The sequence below is a fragment of the Nycticebus coucang genome, chromosome 2 (assembly GCF_027406575.1).
Source record: "Nycticebus coucang isolate mNycCou1 chromosome 2, mNycCou1.pri, whole genome shotgun sequence".
In the NCBI taxonomy this organism is placed as follows: Eukaryota; Metazoa; Chordata; class Mammalia; order Primates; family Lorisidae; genus Nycticebus; species Nycticebus coucang.
Window position 1 is genome coordinate 178,133,561 of NC_069781.1, and position 26,492 is coordinate 178,160,052.

Genomic DNA, 26,492 nt, shown 5'->3' on the forward strand with positions numbered 1-26,492 from the left:
GAGCCACAGGCACCACCCCAGACTTGATATTTCTTAGAAAGGCCCAGATATTTATGAAACTCTGTATGTTACACAGTTAAAACAAGCATAAGAGGAATTAGGAATCAGTTCTCGAGTTGTAAATTCAGTACAACTGACCTGTGTGTGGCCTTCCAGATTTGGAGCAGTGGCGTGTGGAGTTGCCATGGAACTATACGTGTTTGGGGGAGTCAGAAGTCGTGAGGACATGCAGGGTAACGAGATGGTAACCTGCAAGTCAGAGTTCTACCATGATGAATTTAAAAGGTGAGTGGGAACAGTTTTACGTCACTTCTGCAACTTTGCTGTGTGCTTTCAAATTTGTGTTTAGTTTTGTTTTCAAGTTACTTCATCGTCTATTTAGAAGATATGTCACTGGGCACGGTGGCTCACGCCTATAATCCTGGCACTCTGGGATGCCAAAGTGGGTGGATTGTGTGAGCTCACGGGTTTGAGACCAGCCTGAGCAAGAGTGAGACACTACCCCCTAAAAATAGCCAGGTGTTGTGTCAGGCACCTGTAGTCCCAGCTACTCGGAAGGCTAAGGCAAGAGTTTGGGCTTGAGCCCAGGAGTTTGAGGTCACAGCGAGCTATGACGCCACGGCACTCTATCCAGGGCAACAAAGTGAGACTCTGTCTCAAAAAAAAAGAAAGAAAGAAAGATATGTCTAATGCATAGTAGGTATTTATTCGGTGTAACCTAAAGGAAAACCATAGAAAAATGTCTCTAAAATATAGATCAAATCTTGACAAAGCTATAGGGATACATTTGCTGTATTCTATAGCTTTTAAGGGTATATTTGAACTACCTAACTTAGCACATAGGTACTTGCATGATTGGCCTTAAGTTTACCTTTTCTGCTACTGTCTGACCCAGATGCTTTGCCCTGAGCCACTTTCCCCTAAACATAGGTGATTACCTCGGCTGTGTTTGGATGCCCCTCCTTTTCCTAACATCTCTCTTCCCAGTGCTGGGCTAGTTAACTTGGCCTCCTCAGAATCTCTGCTTACTGATCACTGCCTAGAGAAAGCCTTGTCACATCGCCTAGCCTAATTCAGATTTGTCCATCTGTGGTCCTGTAGCTCCCCTTTCGTGCCTCTCTTTGAGGCTGACTGTTCATGGTTAGCAGCTTCAGGGCAATGCCCAGCCCAGTCGACTCTGCAACCTACCAGCCTGCATTAGACACTCAGTAAAATGATGATTAAGCGGCTGAGCTTGGTGCCTGAGAGTCGTAGAATGTCTGTGGAGCTGCTGTATAGGTCTTATAGAGTAGGTGACATCGTTCTTCACCCCTTTCTTTCCTCCCCTCATGCACTTTAATGTTGTAAGTACTAAACAGTATTTTTATTGCAATAATATGTTCAAATCCTAAGGGGATACTTGTTAGGGTATTTCAGCTGTGTTACCAGAAGGGGGTGCCATAATATAATATTTCATTTCCTCCTGTTTACTTTTTTTCTTTTTTTAAGATAGCATCTCACTCTGTTGCCCAGGTTACAGTGCTGAGTTATCAGCCTAGCTCACAGAAACCTTAAACTCCTGGTCTCAAGTGATCCTTCTGCCTCAGCCTCGCAAGTAGCTGGGACTACAGGTGCCCCCCCGCAACACTCAGCTATTGCTCAGGCTGGTCTCAAACTTCTGAGCTCAAGGGATCCTCTTGCCTTGCCACTGAGCCCAGCCATTTCATACTATTCTTGATTGGGGCAAACAATCAGCAGTTACCAACATGTTAGAAAATACTTAGAAATGTTACCCAACTTCAGTGTATTTTATGTTTGGGGAATTTGCATAGCATCTTGTTGGACAAAGTACAGGAGCAGTTTGGAACATAGTTGCTATGGTAGGGGAGGGAGGCAGAATTTCAAAGACTTTCTTCTACATTTTTCCTTCCTTAGTATATGACTATGAGGGCTAACTGCCCATGGTATGGAGTTTTAATTTCATTTACTGCTGAAATGAATCTCTTGGTAGACTGTCACAGCTTCATTAGCAACCAGTAGCCAGTGCGTTTGGTCTCTGATAAAACATTGATATAAAATGGAACTTTACCCTGGAAAGGAGAGCAATGTAACCTAAAAATTGTACCTTCGTATTAATTTGAATTAAAAAAAAGTTGATATTGTTCTCTTTCCCGGCTTAGACGTAGCTTACACACCATGAGCTAGTATCTCACTAGAGGAGTCAAGTTCGCTTATATTTTAGCAGTTGCTGTCCCAGTTTTGATTGTGTACAACTTATAAATCTGGCTGTAAAGTTTCTCAGTCTGTCCTTGACATGCCACAAATTGTTAGAAGCTTCATGTTTCTATCAGGTTGTTTCATATTTGGACTTGATGGCCTTTAAATATAACTCTGACTTTAATTTCATGATTATTAAACTTAAGAGTGTTGTTCCTTACTTGATATTTAAAACCATTTTCAAATAAAATTCATGCATCTTCCATTGCCTTATTTCTAAGCTCTCTAATGTTAGTGTGTAAATAGGATGAAGAATGCTGTTAGTTTCTCTTATCGACATAATATATAGGATTCTTGCATGTATAGACAATAAAACACATCACCTCATTTAATCTCCGTGAACCAGCCCGCTGAGGTATAGGTATAGGTACTATTATCATTCTCTTTTTGTGAGGAAACCACAGCACAGAGAGGGCAGGTCATGTGCCCAGGGACACATGCAGTGAGTGGTGGCGGTGGGATTCCGGCTCCAGAGTTCACCTTTCCAGCCACTGCACTGTGTAGGTTTGGGCGGGGTGCAGTGGCTCACACCTGTAATCCCAGCACTCTGGGAGGCCAAGGCGGGCAGATTTCTTAAGCTCAGGAGTTCAAAACCAGCCAGAGCAAGACCCCATCTCTAAAAATAGCCAGTGTTGTGGCAGGCTCCTGTAGTCCCAGCTATTTGGGAGGCTGAGGCAAGAGAATCACTTGAGCCCAGAATTTGAGGTTGCTGTGAGTTGTGACGCCACAGCCCTCAACCCCAGGGTGACTGAGACTCTGTCTGCAAAAAAAAAAATATATATATATAAATATATATATATATGTATATATAAGTTCATAGGTTTTTCCACGAATACCTGTGGAACAAGGTAACAAGTAGGAGGAGTTTGTTTCTCTAAAGCTCAGACATTTCCTAGTGTGTTACATTTGCATTCTGTGGGAACCATTATTAGATTGGAGACCGTTTAGATTGTTTTTAAGTAATCTCTTGTCTTTCCTGTCTTTGTTTCCTATTTTTAGTTTAAAACTTTCCTGGAAAAATGCATATCTTATTCTTTTTCTGTGTTTCTGAATAAAGTAAAACTGTGAGAAGGCAAAGAAATTGCCCTAAATTATTACCGAGTCCCAGTAACAACTTGATATACCCAAAATGACTGTTTCTCTGTAGTTCTGTTCTTTGTGTCCCTGTTGGATAACACCAGCATCCTGCCAGTTACCTGGGCTCAGGCAGGGTGGTCATGGGTTCTCTCTGGTGCGTCACACTCGGTGGTGGCCAACCTCGTCTCACATCTTTTCCCACTCAGCAGTGTTTTTTGCTGTCGCCCCGCCTTCAGCTCCTCTCTGCTGCTCTGGTGCAGACACTGCATCTGTGCGGTGACAATTTGCCTTATGACCAGTCTTGGCTAGTGTGGTTACCTACTTGTGCTTTTGAAAGATGAATCTGACAAAAACTTGGGTCATTTTGGGTCATCTTATTCCCCTGCTCAAAATGCTTCACTGTTGCCCATTGCTTACTAATAAAGACAAGAGTATTTCACCCTCCTGCTCAGGGTCCTCCATGATCTGAGGCTGAGAAAAACCATCAGGCCTTTCAGTTTCTTTCTTTGACACGTCTAGTGCTCCACTTCCTATAGCCATCCTGTGCATTTGCTCAGCCCAGGTGCTCCCTGCTTGTCTTTTTTACGGCACAATAACTGGTAACTGTTCTTTGGAATAGAGATCTGTCAGTTTCATATTTTGATCCCTGGATCTGTCATTGCAATAGATACATTTGATATCTGGCAGAACCCCATGCCCCTGTCTGAGCCATGTACGGGGGGCTGTTATGGTAGAAAGGGCTAAGTGGGAGTCCCTGGAACTACACTTCCATACAAAAAAAGAAACCCAGAAGCCATACTGAATCCTGGGGGAATTAGCAGAAATTATGCCACCATCAAAGACTAGAAAATACAGGAGTATCGGCACCCATCATTTCCCCACTTGATTCACTCAGAAAAGATAGAAAAGTCAAATGGATCAGGAGAAATAATTACATACTTTCATAAACTTAATCAGGAGGTTACAGATTCTACCCCAAATGTAGTATCTTCACGTAAATGTTGTATCTTTATGTAATACCATCCCTGGCCTGAGTATGCAGCCGCTGACATAGCTACTGTTTTTACTTGGTACCAATTTACAAGAATCACCAGTTGCTTTTCCCTGGCAGGGCCTGCAGTACACAAGCCCTTGCCTTGGGCAAGGCAGCCTTGCGGTCTGCCGTGTATCAGTCCACTGAGATTTAATTGCCTTGATATTCTACAAACCATCATATTGGCTGCCCTGTTGACCACACTGCTGTGGCATGTGAACTACAGAATGAGAGATGAACCCCACTCCCGAGTACATCTGTTTCAGTCATGGTCCAGTCAAGAGACAGAAGCCACACCAGTAATTTGAGCACGAAAAATGTATTAATAAATATAATATGACTATTAACAAGAGGTAGTCAGCTACTAAAATGATAGAGGACTCTGAAGAATGTAGAAATAGCTAACATAGGAAGCAAAGCACTGCCTTTCGGGCACAGGGAAAGGAACAAATCAGGAAGAGTCCTCCCCATCCCGCAAAACTGGATCCGTCCCATTGGAAGCAGAAGTGCCAAGATGCACTGGAGGACAGCACGCCAGGGGCCAGCGAGACCCTGAAAGGCACAGCCTGGTCTCTTCACCTGGTGGGTGGTGTGGGAGGAGGAGGAGGGTGCCCCTGAGAGGTCCTGCACCCGGGGCAGATGGAGACCAGCCATCGAGGTGGCTCCTTCTCTGTGTGCTTTCTGCTTCATTGGCCTCTGCGTTAGTATGTTATTTCTGTTGTTTTTATTATTTGGGCTGCTTTCACCTTTTTCTAGCTACTTCAGGTAGAGGTTTTGATCACTAATGGTAGGCCTTTTTATTTTTCTAATGTGCATAGTTTAGCTTTAAATTTCCAACAGAACACCAATTAGTCTATCTTAGATGTTTTGGTGTCTTATTTTCATTTGGTTTGAAATAAACTTCTTCAGGTTGAATAATTTCCATTGATCTCTCTTCAAGTCTGCTGCTCCTTTTCTTTGTTATCACTATTTGGTGATATGACCATCCAGTGACTTTTTATTCAAGTATTATGTTCTCAGTTCTAAATTTTTTTGGAGTTTTTTTAATTCTTGTGATGACGTTTCCTGTCTTTCCGTCATGAACCTTCTGCCTTCCCCTTACTGAGCACCGTTACGGTAGCTGCGTTCAAGTCCCTGCCTGTTACTTCTGAGTCATCTCGGAGTTGGCGTCTACTGATTGTTTACTCTCTTGAGCACGGGGTTCTCATTTTTCTGGCTCTTCTCTATTGAGTAATTCTGGATTGCATCCTGGACGATTTTAATATTCATGTTGTTGAGGCCCTGAATTCTCTCATATTGCTTTGTAGTGTTGCTCTGAGAGTCTTAGTAACCAATTAACTTGGTTAGGCTTAAGTTACACCTGCAGCCTGTGGCAGCTCAAATCTCAAGTCAGTTCTTCGAGACTCATTTGTAAACATCCATGGTTCCAGGCTCAAAGGCTTGGGATGAGTGAATGCACACACGTTTGGGGGTGTTTTTCTATGTCTTCCTTCTGGAGTTGTCCACTCACACTTTGGCAGTCCTGGCTGCCCCAAACTCTGCCCTAATTCCTGTTCCTGTACCCCGAGAGACGGCCAGGTTTCGGGAGGGGCTTAACTCTCCAGAGCTGCCTTCTCCTTGCTGCTGTCAGAGACAGCTTCCCAGAAACAGGAAACTCCTCCGTGTGGGTTGCTTGCTCAGCTTTCGGTTCCTTTCCAAATGCTGCCTGCCTTTATTCAGTGACCAGGGCTTTCAGGGAGCTGCATTCTGTCCCTTGCTTTAACTGACACTTGCAGCAGCAACTGGTTAAGCACTTCTACCACCCTGGGTTTATTTCCTCACTGCAGCCCCAGCCCCAGCCCCATACCCCATCCGTTAATCACCCTCCTCCTCTCTGTAACTCTTTCCCTTCCTACCTTCCCCTCTGTGATCCATTTTGTATTTTAAAGTTTCATTCTCAGGGCAGTCTTCATTCTGAGTTATCAGAGGACTCATCATTGTAGCCTCCAAGTCCTCATACACAACGCACCCACGTTTGAAAACATTGTTAACTAAAGGCGTAATACTAACTTATTCGTTGCAAAAGTTACTATCATTTAATGATATCTACTATGTGCTAGAAATAGCAAAATACTCTACATTGGCATTTCATTTTATCCTCCCAGCAACCATTTGAGGTTGGTGGTGGTATTTGGTATCCCCACTTTCAAGGTGAGGAAGCAGAAACTAGGTTAGCTTAGTTGTCCAAGGTTAATGAGGTGATGGAGGATATTCAAAGCCACATGCCTTTATACCTGTGTTATAAATGTAAGCAGTAATAGCTAAGTACATGAGTCAACTAAAATTTCAGATATTTCTATTTAATTTGAAGCCTGAGAAATATATAAACTAGATCATCTAAGTTTACTTTTCTGAAACCCAGGTACTCTGAATCCTTGGACTGCTTGGGACCAAATTTGGTAGATCATCTACAGAGTCCAGTTGGCTTGCTTCATGTAATTATTCTAGACATAAATCACGTTAAATTCTCAACTCTACAAAGTCATTCCAGATCATTGGTGTGTTCTGATGTGTTTTTTCAGTGATCTAGTCATTCATTTTAATTCAGAAGTACCAGTTACCCTGTGAGTGTACACATAGTCCTCCCGTTCATGAGTTTGTGAGAACTTTGCTTTCCCACTGGACTTGACCCTGGCTTTGATTCAGAACCTGGGGAGAATTTAAGTGCTGAGGTTCAGTTATTATGTGTAGCCCTAAAGACATGACATGTGAATAAACTAGTATTGTAGTTTTATATTTTTCAACCTTTTTCATTCAGAGGCTGGTTCAGGGCCTCCTTTTTCACTTTCCCTATCAGCTTTTAGACCTTTCCATTTTCCTTTTTCTTGGAGGCAGGAGTGAAAATCTGTATTCCTAGTCTCAGTATACTGCCTAATAGCAGTTCACTGCAGGGACGGAGAGTTCAGTGGTGGCTTGGCTCTGTTTCTCAGTTGTCCCAGCCATCATGTTGCTATCATGTGTCTTAGAATGCAAAATCTCACGCTACCTACTACCGTTATCTGGGAAGAGTATTCATTGAAATAAAAATGGCATTCTTTTTTTACGTATGTATTTGACGTTGAGATGCCCAAGACCTAAGCTGTTGGCCTTTTAGCTGCTTCATAGCATAGAGCTAAGGGTAATGGAGCGATGCTTATATGTCTGTGGGCCTGGGCATGGGTAGCTCATAAGGCTGTTTAGATATGTTCCCAAAGTCCTACTGAAATCTGTTATGACCTGGCCTTCCCTGTTAGCTATTAACAGGAAATTGTTTTTTTCTCATTACCCCCAGTGAACGTTGCAAAGCAGGATCTAGATTTACTTTTTTTATTTTTTTATTTTGGTGAGACAAGGTCTTGCTCTGTCACCCAGACTAGAGTACCCTGGAGCAATCACCACTCAGCCCCCAACTCTCAGGCTCAAGTGATTTTCCTGGCTCAGCCTCCTGAGCAGGTAGGAGTACAGGTATGCATTCTCACGCCCAGCTAAATATTTCTCTTTTACGGATAGGGTCTCACTATATTGCCCAGCTGGTCTCAAACTCCTGGTCTCCAGCAATCCTCCTGCCTCAGCCTCCCAAAGAGCTGAGATTACAGGCATGAGCCACCAAGCCTGACTTAGATTTACTACTTAAAAAAAAAAAAAAAAAAAGAATGAAAGAAGAAAGGAATAAAGGAAAGAAACTTTTATTTTAGACTTGTAGAAAAGTTGCAAAGATAGAGTTTCTTTTTGCAGAGCCATTTGCTCAGCTTCTCCTAGTATTAACAACTCACATAACCATAGTATAAACATCAAAACCAGAATATTTATGTTGTCCAATATTATTAAGTAAACTGCAGACTTTTTGGAGTTTCTGCAGCTTCTCCACTTCTTTCTATTCACAGATCCAGCCAGGCCCCTGCTTTGTCGTCAGTGTTTCCTTAGTCTCCTTTAATCTGTGATGATTGTTCAGTCTTTTCTTTTTTTTTTTTTTTTTATTAAATCATAGCTGTGTACATTGTTCAGTCTTTTCTTATCTTTCGTGATGTTGATACTCTTGAAGGTTATTGATCTTTTGGCTTGGCGCCTGTAGCATAGTGATTACAGTGCCAGCTACGTGCATCAAGAGTGGCGGGTTCGAACCCAGCCTGGGCCCGCTAAACAACAATGACAACTGCAACCAAAAATAGCCAGGCATTGTGGCAGGCACCTGTAGTCCCTGCTACTTGGGAGGCTGAGGCAAGAGAATCGCTTGAGCCCAAGAGTTTGAGGTTGCTGTGAGCTGTGATGGTACAGCACTCTACTGACGGGGATGCAGTGAGACTGTGTCTCAAAAAAAAACAAAAATAATTGATTTTTTTTTGTTGTTGGTAGAATGTTTCTAAATTAGGGTTTATCTAGTGATCTCTTGTGAAGAGACTGAGGTCGTGCATCTGGGCAGTGCCCCAGTGGTCCTGTTACCCCTTCCTCATGTCATCTCAGGAAGCAAGAGTCCCTGGGCTTCATTGCTGGTGATGTTAACCTTGGTTGCTTGGTTAAGGTGGCATCTATCAAGTTTCTCCACTGGACAGTTATTCTTTTTTTTATTGTAATTAATAAATATATTGGAGGAGATAATTTTAAAAATGTGCAAAACTTGGGTTTGGGGTTTTTTTTTTTGTTTATTTGTTTTGTTTTTGAGACAGAGCCTCAAGCTGTTGCCCTGGGTAGAGTGCTGTGGCATCACAGCTCACAGCAACCTCCAACTCCTGGGCTCAAGTGATTCTGCTGCCTCCGCCTCCCAAGTAGCTGGGACAACAGGTGCCCGCCACAATGCCTGGCTAATTTTTTGGTTGCAGCCGTCATTGTTGTTCGGCGGGCTCAGGCTGGATTCGAACCTGCCAGCTCAGGTGTATATGGCTGGCACCTTAGCCGCTTGAGCCACAGGTGCCAGCCAACTTGGGTTTTTTTGTTTTTTTTGAGACAGTCTCAAGCTGTCACCCTGGGTAGAGTGCCGAGGCATCATAGCTCACACCAACCTCCAATTCTCGGGCTGAAGCAATCCTCTTGCCTCGGTTTTTCTATTTTTAGCACAGACAGGGTCTTGTTTTGCTCATGCTAGTCTCAAACCCGTGAGCTCAGGATATCCACCTGCCTTGGCCTCCCAGAGTACTAGGATTACGTAAAGGCATGAGCCAGCATGCCTGGCCTGGTTTTTTTTTTTAACTTTTACCCACTAATGTTAGCATCCATCAGTAGGTCTAGCCTGCAGTAGTTGCTGCGGTGTTTGCCTTACGGTGATTTTCTATTTCCCTCATTCCTTCTACATTTGCTAATTGGAGTTCTTCTGTAAAGAAAACTTGTTAAACTGTTAAATTTTTAAAAATTATATAGGGTGGTCACAGTGGCTCACATCTATAATCCAAACACTCTGGGAGGCTGAGGTGGGTAGATTGCTTGAGCTCAGGAGTTGGAGACCAGCCTGAGCAAGAGTGAGAACTTGTCTCTACCAAAAATAGCAAGACTAGCCAGGCCTTGTGGATGCCTGTAGTCCCAGCTACTCGGAAGGCTAAGCAAGAGGATCACTTGAGCCTAGCGGTTTGAGGTTGCTCTGAACTAAGACTCCATTGCAATCTAGCCTGGGGCAATAGAGTGAGACTATCTCAAAAGAAATTATTTTTAAGATGCACCGCAGGTGTAATTTAAAAATAATTTCTTTTGAGACAATCTCACTCTATTGCCCCAGGCTAGATTGCAATGGAGTCTTAGTTCAGAGCAAGAAAATGCCAGGAAGGTTATGTTAACCATTGTCATGAAAATGTGTTAAACTGTTTATAAAACGAGTGTATGGTGCCCCATGATCACATTAATGTACACAGCTATGATTTAATATTAATAAAAAAAAATAAAAAATTATTTTTACAGATATATTTGTGGTTATTTTATCCTCTGAGTTACAAATCCAATACTGTCATTATTTCCTAGCTCGTTGGTCTTGGCTATTCATAAACAGGGCTGTTCATATTGGCTCCTGTGGCCTTTTGACACACCCCTCCTTCTTTAAGCACTTCTTGTCTGGCAGCAAGAGATGGTCCAGGCTCATCTTGTTTTTCTCTGCCTCAGCTCTGGAATCAACCACTTCTTCATGGAGCCCTGGATCCTTTTAGTGATTATGAAATTGATTTTCAACAGAGGGGCCAAGGCAATTTAGTTGGGAAAGAAAAGCCTTCAGCAAACAGTGCTGGAACAACTAGCTGTCTGTCTGGAGAAAGCAAACTGTGACTCACAGCATACACAAAAATTAATTTGAAACGTATCCTGGACCTAAGTGTAAAAGCTAAGAGCATAAAATTTCCAGAAGAGAACATAAGAGAAAAATCTTTACGACGTTGGGGTAGGCAGAGATTTCCTAGAAAGACACAGAAATCATGACGCTAAAAATACAGGATATATTGAAATTCATCAAAGTTCGGAACTTTTCTTCAAAAGCTGTTCTTAAGAAAATGAATAGGCAGCCTACGTCCTGGGGAGAAAAAAAATCATAACACATGTATGTGTATCTAACAAAGGACTTGTATCCACAAAATATGAAGAATTTCACAATACAGTAATATGACAGTAGACTCAATTTTTTAAATGAGCACAACTTGGAACAGACATTTCACAAAAGAAAATATATAAAATGACTAATGAACACATGCGAAGATGCTCAACATGATTAGATTTCAGGGAAGCACACACCATTAAAATGGCTAAAATTAAAAGGGTTGACAATACTAAGAGCTGACAAAAACAGCAAGCAATTAAAATGCAAAATGGCACAACCCTTTGGAAAGCAATGGAGCATTTTCTTAACAAGGAGAATATACCCTCACCATATAACCCAGCAATTCCATAACATAAGTCCATAGAAAAGACTTGCCCAGAAGAAAGCTGTTGTTCACAACAGCTTTATTCACTACAGCCCAGAACGGGAAGCTACCCAAATGGACACCAACAGGTGGATAAATAACAGACGTGTACGTGTGGAATAGAATCCTGCTTAGCAATAAAAAAACAAGTGACTGATGCGAGCACCATCATGGATGAATCACAGAAACCTTGTCAGCGCTGAGTGAAAGAGGCAGATTGGAAAGTGCATCCTCCTTATGATTCAACATCTCCTTCATTCTAGCACGGGCAAAACTAATATCCACAGTGACAAGGGAGCACATCAGTGGTTCCCTGGCGACAAGTGTGGGGGCGAGGTTGGCGCAGTGCCCAGAGCTGTGGGTGACTCCCCAGCCTCTGTTACCTCAGTCCTCCCAGATGCTGTCGTCCTCCTTTTGATTTTCTCAGTCGTGTTCGTTGGCTTTGTTTCCAGGTGGATTTATCTTAATGACCAGACTTTATGCATCCCCGCCAGTTCTTCTTTTGTCTATGGAGCTGTACCGATAGGAGCCAGTATTTATGTTATTGGAGATCTTGATACAGGTAAGAGTTACAGTGATTTTGTCGGAGCTGTTTTGCAGGTGATTTGGAAGCACGTTGTTTCACCTTTGCTTATTTTTGTGGTTTAGGTACCAATTACGACTATGTGCGTGAGTTTAAAAGAAGCACAGGAACCTGGCACCACACTAAACCGCTCCTTCCATCTGACCTTCGCCGCACGGGATGTGCAGCCTTACGTATTGCAAATTGCAAGCTTTTCCGCCTGCAGCTTCAGCAAGGCTTATTCCGAATTCGTGTTCATTCACCTTGAAGAGGAAGCAGGGCAGGGAGCGAGGTCTTGATGCAGGAGCACCTAACCTAGCTTCCCGTAAGGAAGAGCAGAGCTGGCAGCTGGAACTTACTCTGTGTGCTGGGCTGTGGGAGGGTCACTCTTTGGTGGTTTTGTGATGCTTACGAGCTTGAGCTTCAGCTCCTCTTTGTGGGAACACATAACTATTGACAAACTACCTGGGAGGAATCAGTTCCTCCAGTTAGATGTGTCTGTCTGTGCACAATGGAGGCTATCAATAGGAAAAGGGAGCGGGAATTGGTATCATGTAAAATATTGAAGTTAAAACATTAAGGTGCATTTTCCCTAAAGGGAACTCGTGTCTGACTGACTGCTGTGTTCAAATATGTGGCTTTGGTAAACAAAGAAAAAATTCCATATATGCAAGTCAACATATCCAAACATGCCAAGATTGCTTTTCTACTGCACTCGGAAGGGTATATCATGCCTAACCCTGTCTGACAAAGTAAGATTTGTGCCTAAAATCTTAGATTGGACTATATGCCAGTTAGTCTCCATTTATTACTAATACTGTGTCCTAAGACTGTTTTTAAAACTATTACATGATGAAATGAAGATAACATTTCTCTTTTCTAATATTCTATCTTGGTAATGTAAAGTTTCAGTAAACTGATGTGTCAGGTTGCAGCCCTCATGTGAATTGAAGGGAGTTGCCAACTTCTTTGTTACTTTAAATTGTGACATGTCATGCCATCATTTCCAGGGTAGCACTTTGGAGTTGTGAAGAGTCTCATGCAGTGCCATTCTTCCTTTTCAGTTGATCAGAATCGTTTTATAAGTAAGAGGATATTAGTGAGTAGGAGATTATATAAAAGAAAGACCTGAGTCAGACAAATAATGTAGGTCTGCTATCACTTAAAAAAAAAACTGTCCAGACAAAAATGTATAGGGATCAAAAACTTCTTAATCTGTCTGAAAGCACACTAAGTCTTGTTTACTACTGTTTAGGATTTAAAAACTTGTCTTAGAATGAGAGTCAGTGTTAAGGATCTAGTGTTCGTAATAGAATTTTCCCAGTGCTGTTCACTAGTAAGTTTTAGGCAAATTATGTTACGAGTAAAGTTTGGCTGGTAGAATAAACTACCTCAACTTAATTTTATTCTGTTCATAGAAGAGCAAATGGGTCTTTTCCTTTTTCCCCTCCTTTCCTCTCACTCCCACCTCAACCCACTCTGCCCTACTTCTCAACGGGAGAAAAAAGTCTTTTAGTAGTGGAATTTATCTTGTAAAATATTTTGTTTTCCACTCAAATTATACGACAATCGTGTGAAGTCGGGGATTTCAAAATGCTTGATTACTTCCTAATTTGAATTTTATGCAATATCAAATTTCTAATTCAGTTAGTATGGAGTACTGCATTTTTAATTGTTTTCTACAGCTTTTTTTCCTCTGTGAATATGGCTACAAGAGGCAGAATTTTGTTTTTATGATTAATAAATGTATAAATGTATCCTTCCTTGAGAACAGGAACTCCTTCTAGAAACTTACATGCATAGGAAACATCGCTTATGTTCTCCCACCCGTGGACATGGGAAAGGATGACGTCCTATCTGCAGTTTTCCCTGTACCTCTGGAAGCCAGTGCAGTGCTACAGACATTGGTAAAAGAGGCTGTGCCGGGGGTAGGGGGTGGGCGGAGTTCTAAAGAATATTGTGTGTGCCACATTAACTCTCCATACTGGCCAAGAGATGTTTGGTAAGAGAAAGCTTAAAGTTTTTAAAATTATATACTAGAGGCAATAGGCCAAATGTGCCTGCCACATGGGACATGTAATTCAATCAAATTTGATATGTTCATCAAAGCTAGGCTTAGAGTTTGTTGTATACCAGTCAGCCATGGTGTGTACATTTTCCCAGTGATACTTTGGGTATCTTTTAGTCAAAGCAAGCTATGTGGCCTCTGCAAAGAGAGATTTTACTTTTTACAACTAGATACTATTTTTAGAGGAAACAAATTACTGAAAATTGTGTCTAAGGAAGCGTCCTGTACAGCAGTGGTCCCCAATCTTTTTGGCATTTGGGACGGGTTTCATAGAAGACAATTTTCGTGGGTTGGGGAAGGGCTGGGATCTGACAGGAGGCAGCGCTCAGGCGGTGATGGGAGTGATGGGGAGCACCTGGACGAGCGGCTGTAAATACAGACGCAGCATCACGGGCTTGCTCCCCACGCTGTGCAGCCCGGTTCCTAAGAGGCCACAGACTGGTAGGTACGAGCCCTTGGCCTGGGGGGTAAGGACTGCAGCTGTACAGGATAGAGCCTCTGCGTTCAGCAGCTACCACTGGGGACAGTAGAAACTGACCTCCTGTGAAAGCCATGATAGTCAGCAATTCTCTTTTTTAAATTTATGACATTTAAATTTTTTTCCAGTTTTTGTCAGACCTCTCCAAGGAGACAGTTATTTGGGAATGAATGGGTTCCTATTAAAATATTATCAGTACCTGCATGACTCAGTAAATTCATTTTATAAAAAAAATTTTTTAATTAATTTCATTGACACTGTAGCTAAAAAAATTAGATAATGTTTTATAAAATAAATTTGCCACATAATATAGGATGCAATAATCAACAAAAGCTGCTAAGTGCCAAACTGTTATTTTACTTTATATAAATATGAAATATTGTGTTGAAGCATAGGGATGTAATTAATTTTCTTATGTTCCAAAATTATAACTTTTTTGTAAATTACAGTTACTTCAGTATTGTGAAATAAATTTTAACTCCTTTCATGCAGGTTTGTGTTTTACCATTCATTCCGCTTATGCTCTGAAACATCATTTCTTGGGAATTTTTTGTAACTTCTTTGTAAGGCACTTATAGCAGGTGGATGTTGAGTTGATGGCTCAGGATAGGTCTTAAAATTTTTAAATACAAATGTATCTGTGGGGGAAGTGCAATTTATTTTTGGAAGGAAAATTGTCTCAGGTTAGAGTAAGTGAATATTTACAGGATTCCTTTTAGGCTACAGTCAAAAACAAGTTTGTTTGTTTGTTTCTTTGTTTAATACATCCAAATATAGATTTTTCAAAGATCTAAGTATTGAAATTAAAATGAAGTAGAGTTTTTGTTTTTGATAGTGCTTATATCTGTGAGAAGGAAAAGCATGAGAGAGGAGTGTATGTGTATGTGTGTGTGTGTGCATACGTGTGTGCACGTGTGTGGTGTGACTGGTGCGTGTGCTCACGTGTGTCGGGGTTGTAGTTTTACACTACACGTATTACTGTCTCCTGGTGCTTCAGATAAATTCTTGAGCCTGTTGACCTTCTGTTTATACTACTGTGTTAAACTCATATTGAGTGTAAATATTGAAATATTTGTAATTTATAATGAGTTTTACTTGGTGTTTGCATTTCTCCTCATTAGCAGTGTTAAAAGCAGTGTTTACCAACTCATAGCTGGTATGCTGTAATGATCTGGCCTAAGAAATTCCTGAATTCATTGAGTATTTCGTTGCTGTGAGGAGTCGATAGCTAACAGTAGGCTTTTTTCCAAACTGTAACTAGTGAAAAAGCATATTTGGAGGGTTTGTCAGGTGGTGGATTGTTTGTAAGGAAGTGTTCTGTTATATTGCACTACCACTTTAATGATGATACTTCCTTCATTGATGGGTTGGAAGTATCCTTTTTATAATTTATAAGTAGGGGGTTTCCCTAGGCCGTGCACAGGAAACACATTCTTTGTGCTGACGTGGTACAGACAGAATGGTCCCTGCCTCCCACCTGAGCTCCCCCTGGGAAGTGAGGTAGGTTTCCAGAGAAGCAGCTTAGTGTCCTTGGTGCATTAGGGCGCCCTTTGGTATGTTCAGTGTACCAAACCTGGGAGTCTAAAACGTCCACCAGGGTGTGCTGGAAACACAGCAGCTTTACCTTCCACAATGTTGACTTTCTGTAAAGAGGCCTCCTGTGGTCAGATGAAGACACTTGATTATTTGGGGGAAGACTGAGGTGGCACTTTCACTGTATCGACTTAAAGATGCTGGACCACCCCCTCCTCCGAAAAACACACAGAAGGAACACCGTGGAGGCCTGAGAAGCCAGTGAGACGAGATGGGCCAATGTAGCCAAGCTGCCCCAGATGGCCAACACAGGTTTCCAGACCACCTACTGGGAATTGTGCCTGTGGTTCCCAGAGCCTGACGATGAGGCAGGTATCAGTGGTGGAATAGGCAGGTGGCCTGTCTTTGTCACCTGCCAGTCTCACTGCTCACACACAGAGGGTACTCAGGAGAAGTTTGGCAATATTTGGTCCTTGTGATCAAATGAATGTTCTTCACTGGATTGAAAAGTACTTTCTCAGAGTGACCATTTTGTTGGATTTTAAATGAGTGGCTCTGTGCACAGGTGGGCTGGCCCCCCGTGGGGCGTGGGACACTCGCACAGAATAAAAATGCCAAGTGCCTGATCTCTAAGACGCACAAGCCCGTGGTCTCCATGTGTCCAGTAGGATCTTCGAGACCCTGTACTCAGCACACGTAATAATGTTAATGTTTGTCATGTTTAATGTGGGTTTATTTATTGCTTTTTATATGGGGCTCAGAAATCTTTTCTAGGACATAATGCTTTGATCCTCACCTTCATGGGACAGGTGAGGCGCTTTCCGACTTCATTCCTCACTTGAGATGTGAGTCGGAGCTGAAAGCAGCAGCCAGAACTTCAGGTTTTCAATTCACCAGTCAGCCTTCTAGACCATAACTTGAAGTAAGAGTTTTGTTTGAAAGGGAAGCTCTTTTTACTTTCAAAGAGCTCAAGCTCCATTTATACTTCCCATGTAATCAGTAAGGGAGAAGAATCTGTGTCTTAGATATTGAAGAAGGTATTTTGCTGGCTTTTTAATAATGCCTGCAATTATTTAGAATTAGCTGATTTAGAAATTAAATTCATGGTGTAAGGATGAGAAATGCCCACTTGCCCATATTTGAGAAAACCGTGAACTTGGGTTGAATATGTCCCACCTGCTGACAGTTAAGTCTCGATAGTGTTGAACGTATATGAAGAATATAGACGCGTCTGTATGCACGGGGGGCCAGCCCACCTGTGCACAGAGCCATTCATTTAAAATCCAGCAAAATGGTCACTCTGGGAAAGTATATTCTGTCAGCTGGTACAGTTTTCTAAGGTTTTGTATTTTTCAGAAGTACTTCCAGTGTTTCAATCTTAAACATATCTCAACAATGTATTGTGATAGTTTCCTTTATATGACATATGATGGATACTTCCAAAGTTTTCAGTCTAATTCATACAGTTGAGGAAACTTTGTTCTTTTTCAGTTCTATCAGTGATTGGAATTTTAAACTCCTTCCCTTTCTGAAGAAATCAAATATCTAATAGTCAGGAATGTCTGTTGCCCTCTCTTTTTTATTTTGAGATTAAAAAGTAATCTTTTTCACTTGCCATTCAACTGCAGTCTGGCCCAGTCATAAATTTTGATGTTGATGTGCTTCTGGCTCAACAGAGCAAACTGTAAGACATCGACATCAACAGCCGCTGCCCCAGATGAAGTGAAGTTTAGCCAGTTAATAGGAGCCATGGAAATAAGTGGCCATTTCACATAATTCAATTCCCAAGTATGAATTGGTTCATCTTAACTTCTGATGGGTGAATTACATTTATTAGTACCTTAGTTTTAGCATTTCAATACAAATAGTAGGCTTACGTGCCTTATTTTTATTGTTTTTACTTATCAGTTACAAATAAGGTATACCTTGGAGGCTTAGGTTAAATTTCTTCCAGTTTTACCCAAGAAGTTGGATTAAATACAACTATAGTAACTTGTGTTATCATGTTTCCTGTTTAATTGCATGAGAAGTACATGCATTTATTCCCGTGTTCTTTGTGTTTATAGGAAAAACTGTTCTCAGCTACCTCACTCTGGAGTGTTGTGCTTGACCCCCTGCCAGCTAGAAGAATTCAACACATTCTATTCTTTAACAGAAAGCCTGGAAGCAGGCGGCAAGCGGCCTTGAGGAATACAATTCTCTAAGGCCTGTTTTCCGGTTTACTACTTCTTTAAAAATAGGCACTTTTAATCAGGAGGAACAATAATTCTCCTAGAGCTGCTGCAAAGTGATTACTTGAAACTGAACTTGAACTTTAAAGCGTCTTTAAAAGGCTATGTTTTCTTAAGGCAGAAAAGTAGTATAATTAAACACCACTGCTGTGTAAAATAGAGGGCTTGGTTTCTATCCTTGTTAGATTAGACAGGAAAATGTGTCCATCTGTAATGTGACTCCGCGTTTGGAATTTAGATGCTTCAGGCTACTATTTTTTCATTTTCTATAAGGTGCTATTGTTTCCCCAGAATCTTTTGTTTTGGTGAAAATCTCTCCTTGTTCCCAGTTTCCTCTTCTCGTTAGTTCTGGTGACCTGAGTCCTTAGAAGTGAGCATGGGAAGTGCTTCCAGGTGTGGAGCTGAAATCATGGGTCATCGCAGGTGACCCAGCCACCCTGCCTTTATCTATGACTGAGGTTTAATTTTATGCTAGTGCTTTTTGGAATAAAGCAGTTGGTCCTGACAGTGGATTGGCAAAGCCTCTCTTCCAGGGACAACATATTAGCACCTTGTAGAGGTCGTAGCAGGAGACTAGGCAGTTCCTGGAAGTGGTTTCCATGAGAACTGAAGGTTACCCCTTTAACTTAAACCCCAAATATTCTTGTTCTATTAGTTTTGAGGCTATCATCTGTAAATATTTTTTATATTTTTCCTAAGTGAACCCAGTGGTTGAGAACACAGGCTTTGCTGTCAGGAGAATCTGGTTGAAGATTCTGCCACTTCCTGCTCTGTGAATTTTCAGACCTCTAAACCCTGAGGCTCAGGCCCTTCCCAGAAGAACCGAGGGGCTATGAGGACCTGATGGGATAGTACCTTACACGTGGTGGGGCTGGGGCTGGGGCTGCCTGCTGAGTATCCCTCCCTGGCCTTCAGTCTGCAGCCACACAGTATGCAGGTACTATGTCGGTGAAAGTATTTGTTTTCTGTATTCAAGATAATTCTAGGTAGCCGAAACATCCCAAAGTATGTGTTTGGAATATGTGGAGTTGTTATAAGTAACAACTTATAACAGTTGTTATAAGGAGTTGTTATAAGTAACTCTATTCAGAACTTCGCAGTGAAGTTCTCTAATACTGTAAACACTTTACCAAAGTTGAATTTTTCTTTTGTTTTGCTAAAATAGCAAAGATAATAGTAGTCTATATTGGTTAAATAAACTAGAAACTAGGTATTTTCTACGTCTCTATTTGAGATCAGGAGACCTACACTATGCTTTCTTAACTTGGATGTTACTGAAACTTAAAAGCAAACAAACAAATTTGTGTTAGAAGTAGTTGTATGTGTGTCCGTGCGTGTGCGTGTGCGTGTGTGTTTAAAGAACCTTTTTACTTTCAAATGAAGAAGATTAAAAAGTGAACTACTCAATCCTTCTATAACATGACTTCTTTCCATTTGGAGGTAGCAGTATGTGATGTGCCCAGTTTGTCTGGATTGCGTTAAGTCATTTGGTAAAGTCATTCTTGATGTCTCTGTGAGTTAGAAAAGGAAGCAGTGCCAGGCTGTAACAGAGGACTTAGAAACAGGGTGCGTGATCCAGCCCAGTGGTGCTGGCAGGAATGGATCTGCGTCACTTGGGAGTGAGGTTCTCCCAACAGCCTCCTGTTGAACCCTTTTGAATAACTTGTATAAAAACACAGCAAGCAGAGAAACGTGCCTGCCAGGGTTGTGTCAGATGATAGGGTCTGTAATGCTTTTCACAGTCTAATGGCAGAATGGAAAGTCTTATGTTTAGGTTCAAAAAAGACACAAAAGGGGGCGGCGCCTGTGGCTCAGTGAGTAGGGCACCGGCCCCATATATCGAGGGTGGTGGGTTCAAACCTGGCCCCAGCCAAACTGCAACAAAAAATAGCCAGGCATTGTGGTGGGCACCTGTAGTCCCAGCTACTCGGGAGGCTGAGGCAGGAGAATCGCTTAAGCCCAGGAGTTGGAGGTTGCTGTGAGCTGTGATGGCACAGCACTCTACCAAGGGCAGCAAAGTGAAACTCTGTCTCTAAAAAAAAAAAAAAAGATACAAAAGGAAAAGGTGAGGTGGGGGTGTATTGGAAACCCGAGTGTGAGCTGGCTGTGGGGCCTGGGCCCTGTCTGCACATGAGGCTGGTGTCCAGAGAAAGGCTCTCTTCTCCCCTGGCCTGTGTGCTGCTGGGGACTGGCTGCTGCACCTCTGCCTTGAGCTGCCAGGTACTCAGTTGGAGAGGCCTGAGTGGGCCAGGAGGCTGTCAAAGGCTGACAGTGCGGTGGGGGCGATGGTCGGACAGACTATCCCGAACCCAGTGGATGTGTGTGCTACCCGGAGCCTGGCTCAGGCCAGTGAACAGAAATTATAGCAACACGATTTTTAAAAGTCATTTCTACAACTTTGGAAGAGACCTGCCTTGTGACATAGTGGGTACCTTTTGAGCACTGAGTACTCCTCTGAGCTTCTCACAGGTGTGGCTCCTTTCAAATCAGGTTCTGTGAAAAACATTTAATGCAAAAGGAATAACAATGATGTTTGTACTTGAGTTTTTAGCTCGTTTTCGAGATGAAGAGTCTATTCCTTCTATAGCCTGTTCTTCCCTCTGTCCTCTCTGCCCGTCACCAGGTGAGTCTCTCAGCTGTGGCCAGCGCTACAGCCCCTCCACCACCTGCACCTGGGCGTTTTGATTCTAGTAGGACTTTCAGAAATATTCCTGTTTCCAAACATTGTCCTAAAACCATACAGTCAACTAGAAGAGGGCTTCCTGCTGTCGATGAGTGTTTTAAATTCCTTAGTGTCTGTGCAGACGTAAGAAAGCTGATGAGCACAAATCGAGTTCTTCCCAGCAGGGCCTCGCTGGGCCTGTCCTAGGCCTGACCCCTCAGAGGGTCCCGTGTAGGGGAGCTGGGGGCTGGCCTCCTCCAGCCCTGCCCACACCGAGGGATTGGCAGCCTTGCCGATGGTCCTGCCATCTTCCTCTGAGTTGAGTTTCCAAGATCTGACTCTTCTCAGGGTTTTGTCAGGTCCTCATCGCAGGTGAAAGTCCCCTGCGTTTTATTCTCTGCTCTGGAGCCAGCCTCCTGCTCTGTATGCCTCTTGCCGACCACCCCCAGCCTCACCTTCTAATGCCTGCCCGGAAGTAGGGGAAAATGAGCGATCACCATGGTAACAGATCAGATGAGCAGCCACTCAGCCTCCAGCGACAGCCCTGTGTCTTCTCCCTGTTTCTGAAGTCAGCTTCACCTACTGATGACCTTTGACCTAGTGTTGGCTTTTGTCTGGTGCCGCTAGATGGGATCTCTGAGGAAGCGGGTCCTTGGCGAGGTAGGCATGTCTTTCTCTGCCAGCTCTGAGACGTCCATCAGGAGGAAGTGTGTTCTGGCCGTGTTTTAGGCATTCTCTTATTTATATACTTTCCTTCCCACCTACCGTCTCTTCTCATCGAGCCCTTACTTTTCCCCACCTATTTTTTTAACTGCTTAAATTATGTGTCCCCAAAAAATAATAATAAATAAAGGTAGGAGGATAGCCCTTCTAGTTCCCCAAACTACCGAGTATCTGTCATTCTTCTGGGAGCCCCAACCAGGCCTTACTAGAGAGCCAGACCTGTCACCTAGGCCCAGCAGCTCCCGGGTCAGTGCTTGGGAGGCCCCTTGGGCAACTGTCACCAGAACAGGTACCTTGCAGGCCTGCCCCGGGGCCACAGCACTACCTCACACCCAGCTCCGCACTGTGCTGGAGCCCCACAGCCATCTGCAGAGTCACCACAGGAGGTCTCTTCCTGGGTTCTCTTCTGGACCATTCTCCCTAGCACTTGTTAGAGCAGATGGAGGCCTTGTTTCCTCTCCTATTTAGTGCTGACACGGCGCTCCAGATTGTGATAGGAAATCAGAACTGCTTATTTACATTAAGAGACCACCTCATTTTATTCTTCAAGAGGAATTTTTGCTTCAAACAAAACTTGAGAAAATAAACTTATTAATAGCAATCTAGCATATGATCATTGAATTTGACTCTTATGTTTGTAAAAGCAAAAAATCCTATAGGATCCTGGCACACAGGGCCAAAGGGTGCTGTCAGCTTAAAAACAATCAAGACATAGACCTTTAATTTAGAAAGTGGTGCCCGTAGCTCAGTCGGCAGGGACGCTGGCCACATACACCTAGGGTGGCGGGTTCAAACGCAGCCCGGGTCTACTAAGCAAAATGACAACTGCAACCAAAAAAAAAAAATAGCCAGGCGTTGTGGCAGGCACCTGTAGTCCCAGCTACTTTGGGAGGCAAGAGAATCACTTAAGCCCAAGAGTTGGAGGTTGCTGTGAGCTAAGATGCCATGGCACTATCCAGGGCAACAGCTTGAGACTCTGTCTTAAAAAAAATTTTTTTTAGGTAGGTTGCAACTTCCTTCCCCTATAAGGTACCTCAAAATTTAAATTCTACATGAAGACAGACAATCTGATTTCCTTGGAGGAATAATGTTTTGCTGGGAGACATATCAAGTGGCCGTTAGTTGAAAAAGCACCGGCTCTTTAGCAAAACATGCTTAATTAAATAAATTAATGGCTTTTTCTGCCCATAGGGTTCTTTTCATTTTGAACTCATTTGTAGCACAGCTTTTGTTTGGTTCCTCACTCCTACATCCATTCTGGTCACCAGTGACACAGTGATACTCTTTTTGTTTAGTGTCGTACCATTTCTGAATTGTGACAACCATTAAAAAAAAAATGTGTCTTCAGCAGAAATGTTGAACCACTGTTGCTGCCAGTTCTGTGCAGGCATCAGCAGTTGAGCAATCAGTAGATTTAACAAAAGCACCACCCATTTAACAAAAGCACCTCACCACTCACCCACCCTCATGCATTCCCCTCCTGCTCCGTAGCAGGCCCTGCATTCCGTCTCTGTGGGCCGCTGGTAACAAAGATGTTTGTACCTACTTGTGAATGAGGTCCACCCATAACACATCACAACTTGTAAATTCATCTGTTTCTTTTTTTTTTAATAAATTATTTTTTTTATTGTTAAATCATAGCTGTGTACATTAGTGCAATCAATGGGTACAATGTGCTGATTTCATATACAATCTGAAATATTCTCATCAAACTGTTCAACGTAGCCTTCATGGCATTTTCTTAGTTATTGTATGTAGGCATTTGTATTCTGCATTTAGTAAGTTTCCCCGTACCTATTCTAAGATGCACCATAGGTGTGACCCCACCCATTACCCTTCCTCCACCATAACCTCCCCCTCCCTTCCCCTTCCTTGGCCCTTTCCCCATAGTCTTGTGCTATAGTTGGGTTATAGCCTTCATGTGAAAGCTTTAATTTAGCTTCCATTCCTGAGATACTTTGCTAAGAAGAATATGTTCCAGCTCCATCTATGTAAACGTGAAAGAGGTAAAGTCTCCATCTTTCTTTAAGGCTGCATAATATTCCATGGTATACATGTACCACAATTTGCTAGTCCATTCATGGGTCGATGGGCACTTGGGCTTCTTTCATGACTTAGCAATTATGAATTGGACCACAATAAACATTCTGGTACAGATGTCTTTGTTATATTGTGACTTTTGGTCTTCTGGGTATAAACCTAGTAAAGGAATTATAGGATCGAATGGCAGGTCTATTTTTAGGTCTCTAAGTATTCTCCAAACGTCCTTCCAGAAGGAACGTATTAGTGTGCATTCCCACCAGCAGCGTAGAAGTGTGCCCTTTCCTCCACATCCACGCCAACATCTCTGGTTTTGGGATTTTGTTATGTGGGCTACTCTTACTGGGGTTAGGTGATACCTCAAAGTAGTTTTGATTTGCATTTCTCTGATGATTAAGGATGATGAGCTTTTTTTCATGTGTTTGTAGATCGTGCGTCTGTCTTCTTTAGAGAAGTTTCTCTTCAAGTCCCTTGCCCGCCCTGAGATGGGGTCACGTGTTCTTTCCTTGCTAATACGTTTGAGTTCTCTGTGGATTCTGGTTATTAGACCTTTATCGGAGGTATAACATGCAAATTTTTTCTCCCATTCTGAGGGCTGTCTGCTTGCTTTACTTACTATGTTCTTGGCTGTGCAGAAGCTTTTTAGTTTGATCAGGTCCCAGTAGTGTATTTTTGATACTGCTTTGATTGCCTGGGGGAGTCCTCCTCATAAAATATTCACCCAGGCCAATTCCTTCAAGAGTTTTCCCTGCACTTTCTTCAAGTATTTTTATAGTTTCATGTCTTAAGCTTAAATCTTTTATCCAGTGAGAGTCTATCTTAGTTAATGGTGAAAGGTGTGGGTCCAGTTTCAATCTTCTACAGGTTGCCAGCCAGTTTACCCAGCACCATGTGTTAAATAGGGAATCTTTTCCCCACTGAATGTTTTTAATTGGCTTGTCAAAGATCAAATAACGGTAGGTAGCTGGATTCATCTCTTGGTTCTCTATTCTGTTCCAGACATCTACTTCTCTGTTTTTGTGCCAGTACCATGCTGTTTTGCTCACTATCGATTTATAGTACAGTTTCAGGTCTGGTAGCGTGATTCCTCCTGCTGTGTTTTTATTGCTGAGTAATGTTTTGGCTATTTGAGGTTTTTTCTGATTCCATATAAAAGGAAGTATTTTTTTCAAGATCTTTAAAATATGACAATGGAGCTTTAATGGGAATTGCATTAAAATTATATATTGCTTTGGGTAATATAGACATTTTAACAATGTTGATTCTTCCCAGCCATGAGCATGGTATGTTTTTCCATTTGTTAACATCTTCAGCTATTTCTTAAAGTTTCATAGTTCTCTTTGTAGAGATCTTTCATGTCCTTTGTTAGGTATACTCCCAAATATTTCATCTTCTTTTGCACTACTGTGAAAGGAATAGAGTCCTTCACTGTTTTTTCGGCTTGGTTATTCTTAACTCATCTGTGTCTTGTCACTGGCGTAGGTCTTCCACTATGAGAGAAAATTCAAGGATGGTAAATGGTACTCACCCAAATTCAGGGCTTCTCTGTTCACAGTGGGCCCTGGTTCAGCAGATCGGCCAGTGTTGATCTTGTGCTGGCACCAGACACCTAAATACGTGGCTGTCACTCTTGTGAAGAACCAGTTCTTAGCACATTCTTGACTTGTCATCTCAATGCTTTTAATACTATGAGGAAAAGTCCACAAACAACCATATCAAAATTCATCATGTTGAACACACAGATCGGTTTAATTAACATAATCTGTATTTTCTGACATGGTACACGCAAAATGGTTTTTAATTTACATCCCGCACCTTTTATTAGATGATAACATTACAACTTGAGAAAGTCTCCGTATACATGTCTTGAGATGAGGCTGTATTGTGTGTGATCAACTTATCTTTAAACAAAGTCCTATGACTGAAAAGCAGGGATTTGCAATGAAAATACATAAAACTAAATGAAAGATGTTATATAGGAAATTCAAAATATGTGAAGTCCTGGAAGGCTGCAACTTGTAAAATTGTACTCTTCAATTCAGTAGGATAGTAGAAAACTTGTGATTTCACTGCAGTGTCTCACATCCCATGGTCCAAATGTATTTGTTCTGTGGAGTAATTTTCTATTCCTTTGCTGGTATGAAATTTTACAAAGTCAGAAGTAATTTTTAATTAGTAACCTTTCTTACAAAGTTGCTTTATGGTTTACAGGTAATACTGATGCAAAAAGGATATGTTAACTTTCTTAAATTAAGTAACACGCACTTTGTTTACATGCTTCCTTATATTGTGGGGTAACTAACCATAGGGCCGATCCTTTCTCATGAGCACCAGACCTGTGCTTTGGGGACACGTCGCCATTGTGCTGTTCTCTTGTACCAAGGATCAGTGAAAGTGTTTTATCTTTTTTATGTAGTTTGTATTGACTGGATTTTATAACTGTAAGAAAACAGAAACAGAGTGTTGTATTTTGATCTGAAATTTGTGTATGGTAAAGTAATTTTGTTTTATGTATTGGAAGTTCGTTTAAAACTTGAAATATTTTCTAGAAGGGTACCAAACAAAGTGAATCAATTGTCTCTAAACTGTTTAATTAACCTAATAAAATAACTTGATGGGGAAGGCAGTCTGATGGTTTCTAATTTTTAGAGTGATTCCTTCTAAATCAGTTATCAATACAGCTCGATTGGATTTATGGATGTAATATTGTCTTTTTTATAACGTAAGTGGTCTGGGTGTCAGCTGCTAGACCCTCAGCTGTGACGTAAGACATGTCCCTTGACAGCCATACTCCACGCACGTCACTGCCTTGGTCTCTCCTATTTCTGTCAGCATCAGTCTCTATTGCTTTCTTCCCAAAAAACAGTTTTGAACTTGCTTTCTCAGAAGAGAGAGAGAAAACAGACGTAAGAGGAGTAGAGCACCTGATGCTGAGGGCTTAG

At 42.0% G+C, this 26,492-nt stretch overlaps 1 protein-coding gene across 7 annotated transcripts in view; it reads left to right on the top strand.

The window, feature by feature from the left end:
* The window catches only part of GAN (gigaxonin), a 60,584-nt gene extending 34,408 nt beyond the window's left edge, over window positions 1–26,176 (top strand). For 5 of the 7 annotated variants that reach the window (XM_053609244.1, XM_053609266.1, XM_053609276.1 and 2 more), the window contains 3 exons: window positions 157–285; window positions 11,706–11,815; window positions 11,902–26,176. In XM_053609244.1, the coding sequence (XP_053465219.1) occupies window positions 157–285; window positions 11,706–11,815; window positions 11,902–12,083 (421 nt within the window). In that variant the 3' untranslated portion in view covers window positions 12,084–26,176. Of the gene's footprint in view, window positions 1–156; window positions 286–3,255; window positions 3,333–8,268; window positions 8,514–11,705; window positions 11,816–11,901 lie in introns of those variants that run through there. The other 2 variants (XM_053609294.1, XM_053609283.1) reach the window with 2 other exon arrangements.
* The last annotated feature ends 316 nt before the right edge of the window (window positions 26,177–26,492 follow it).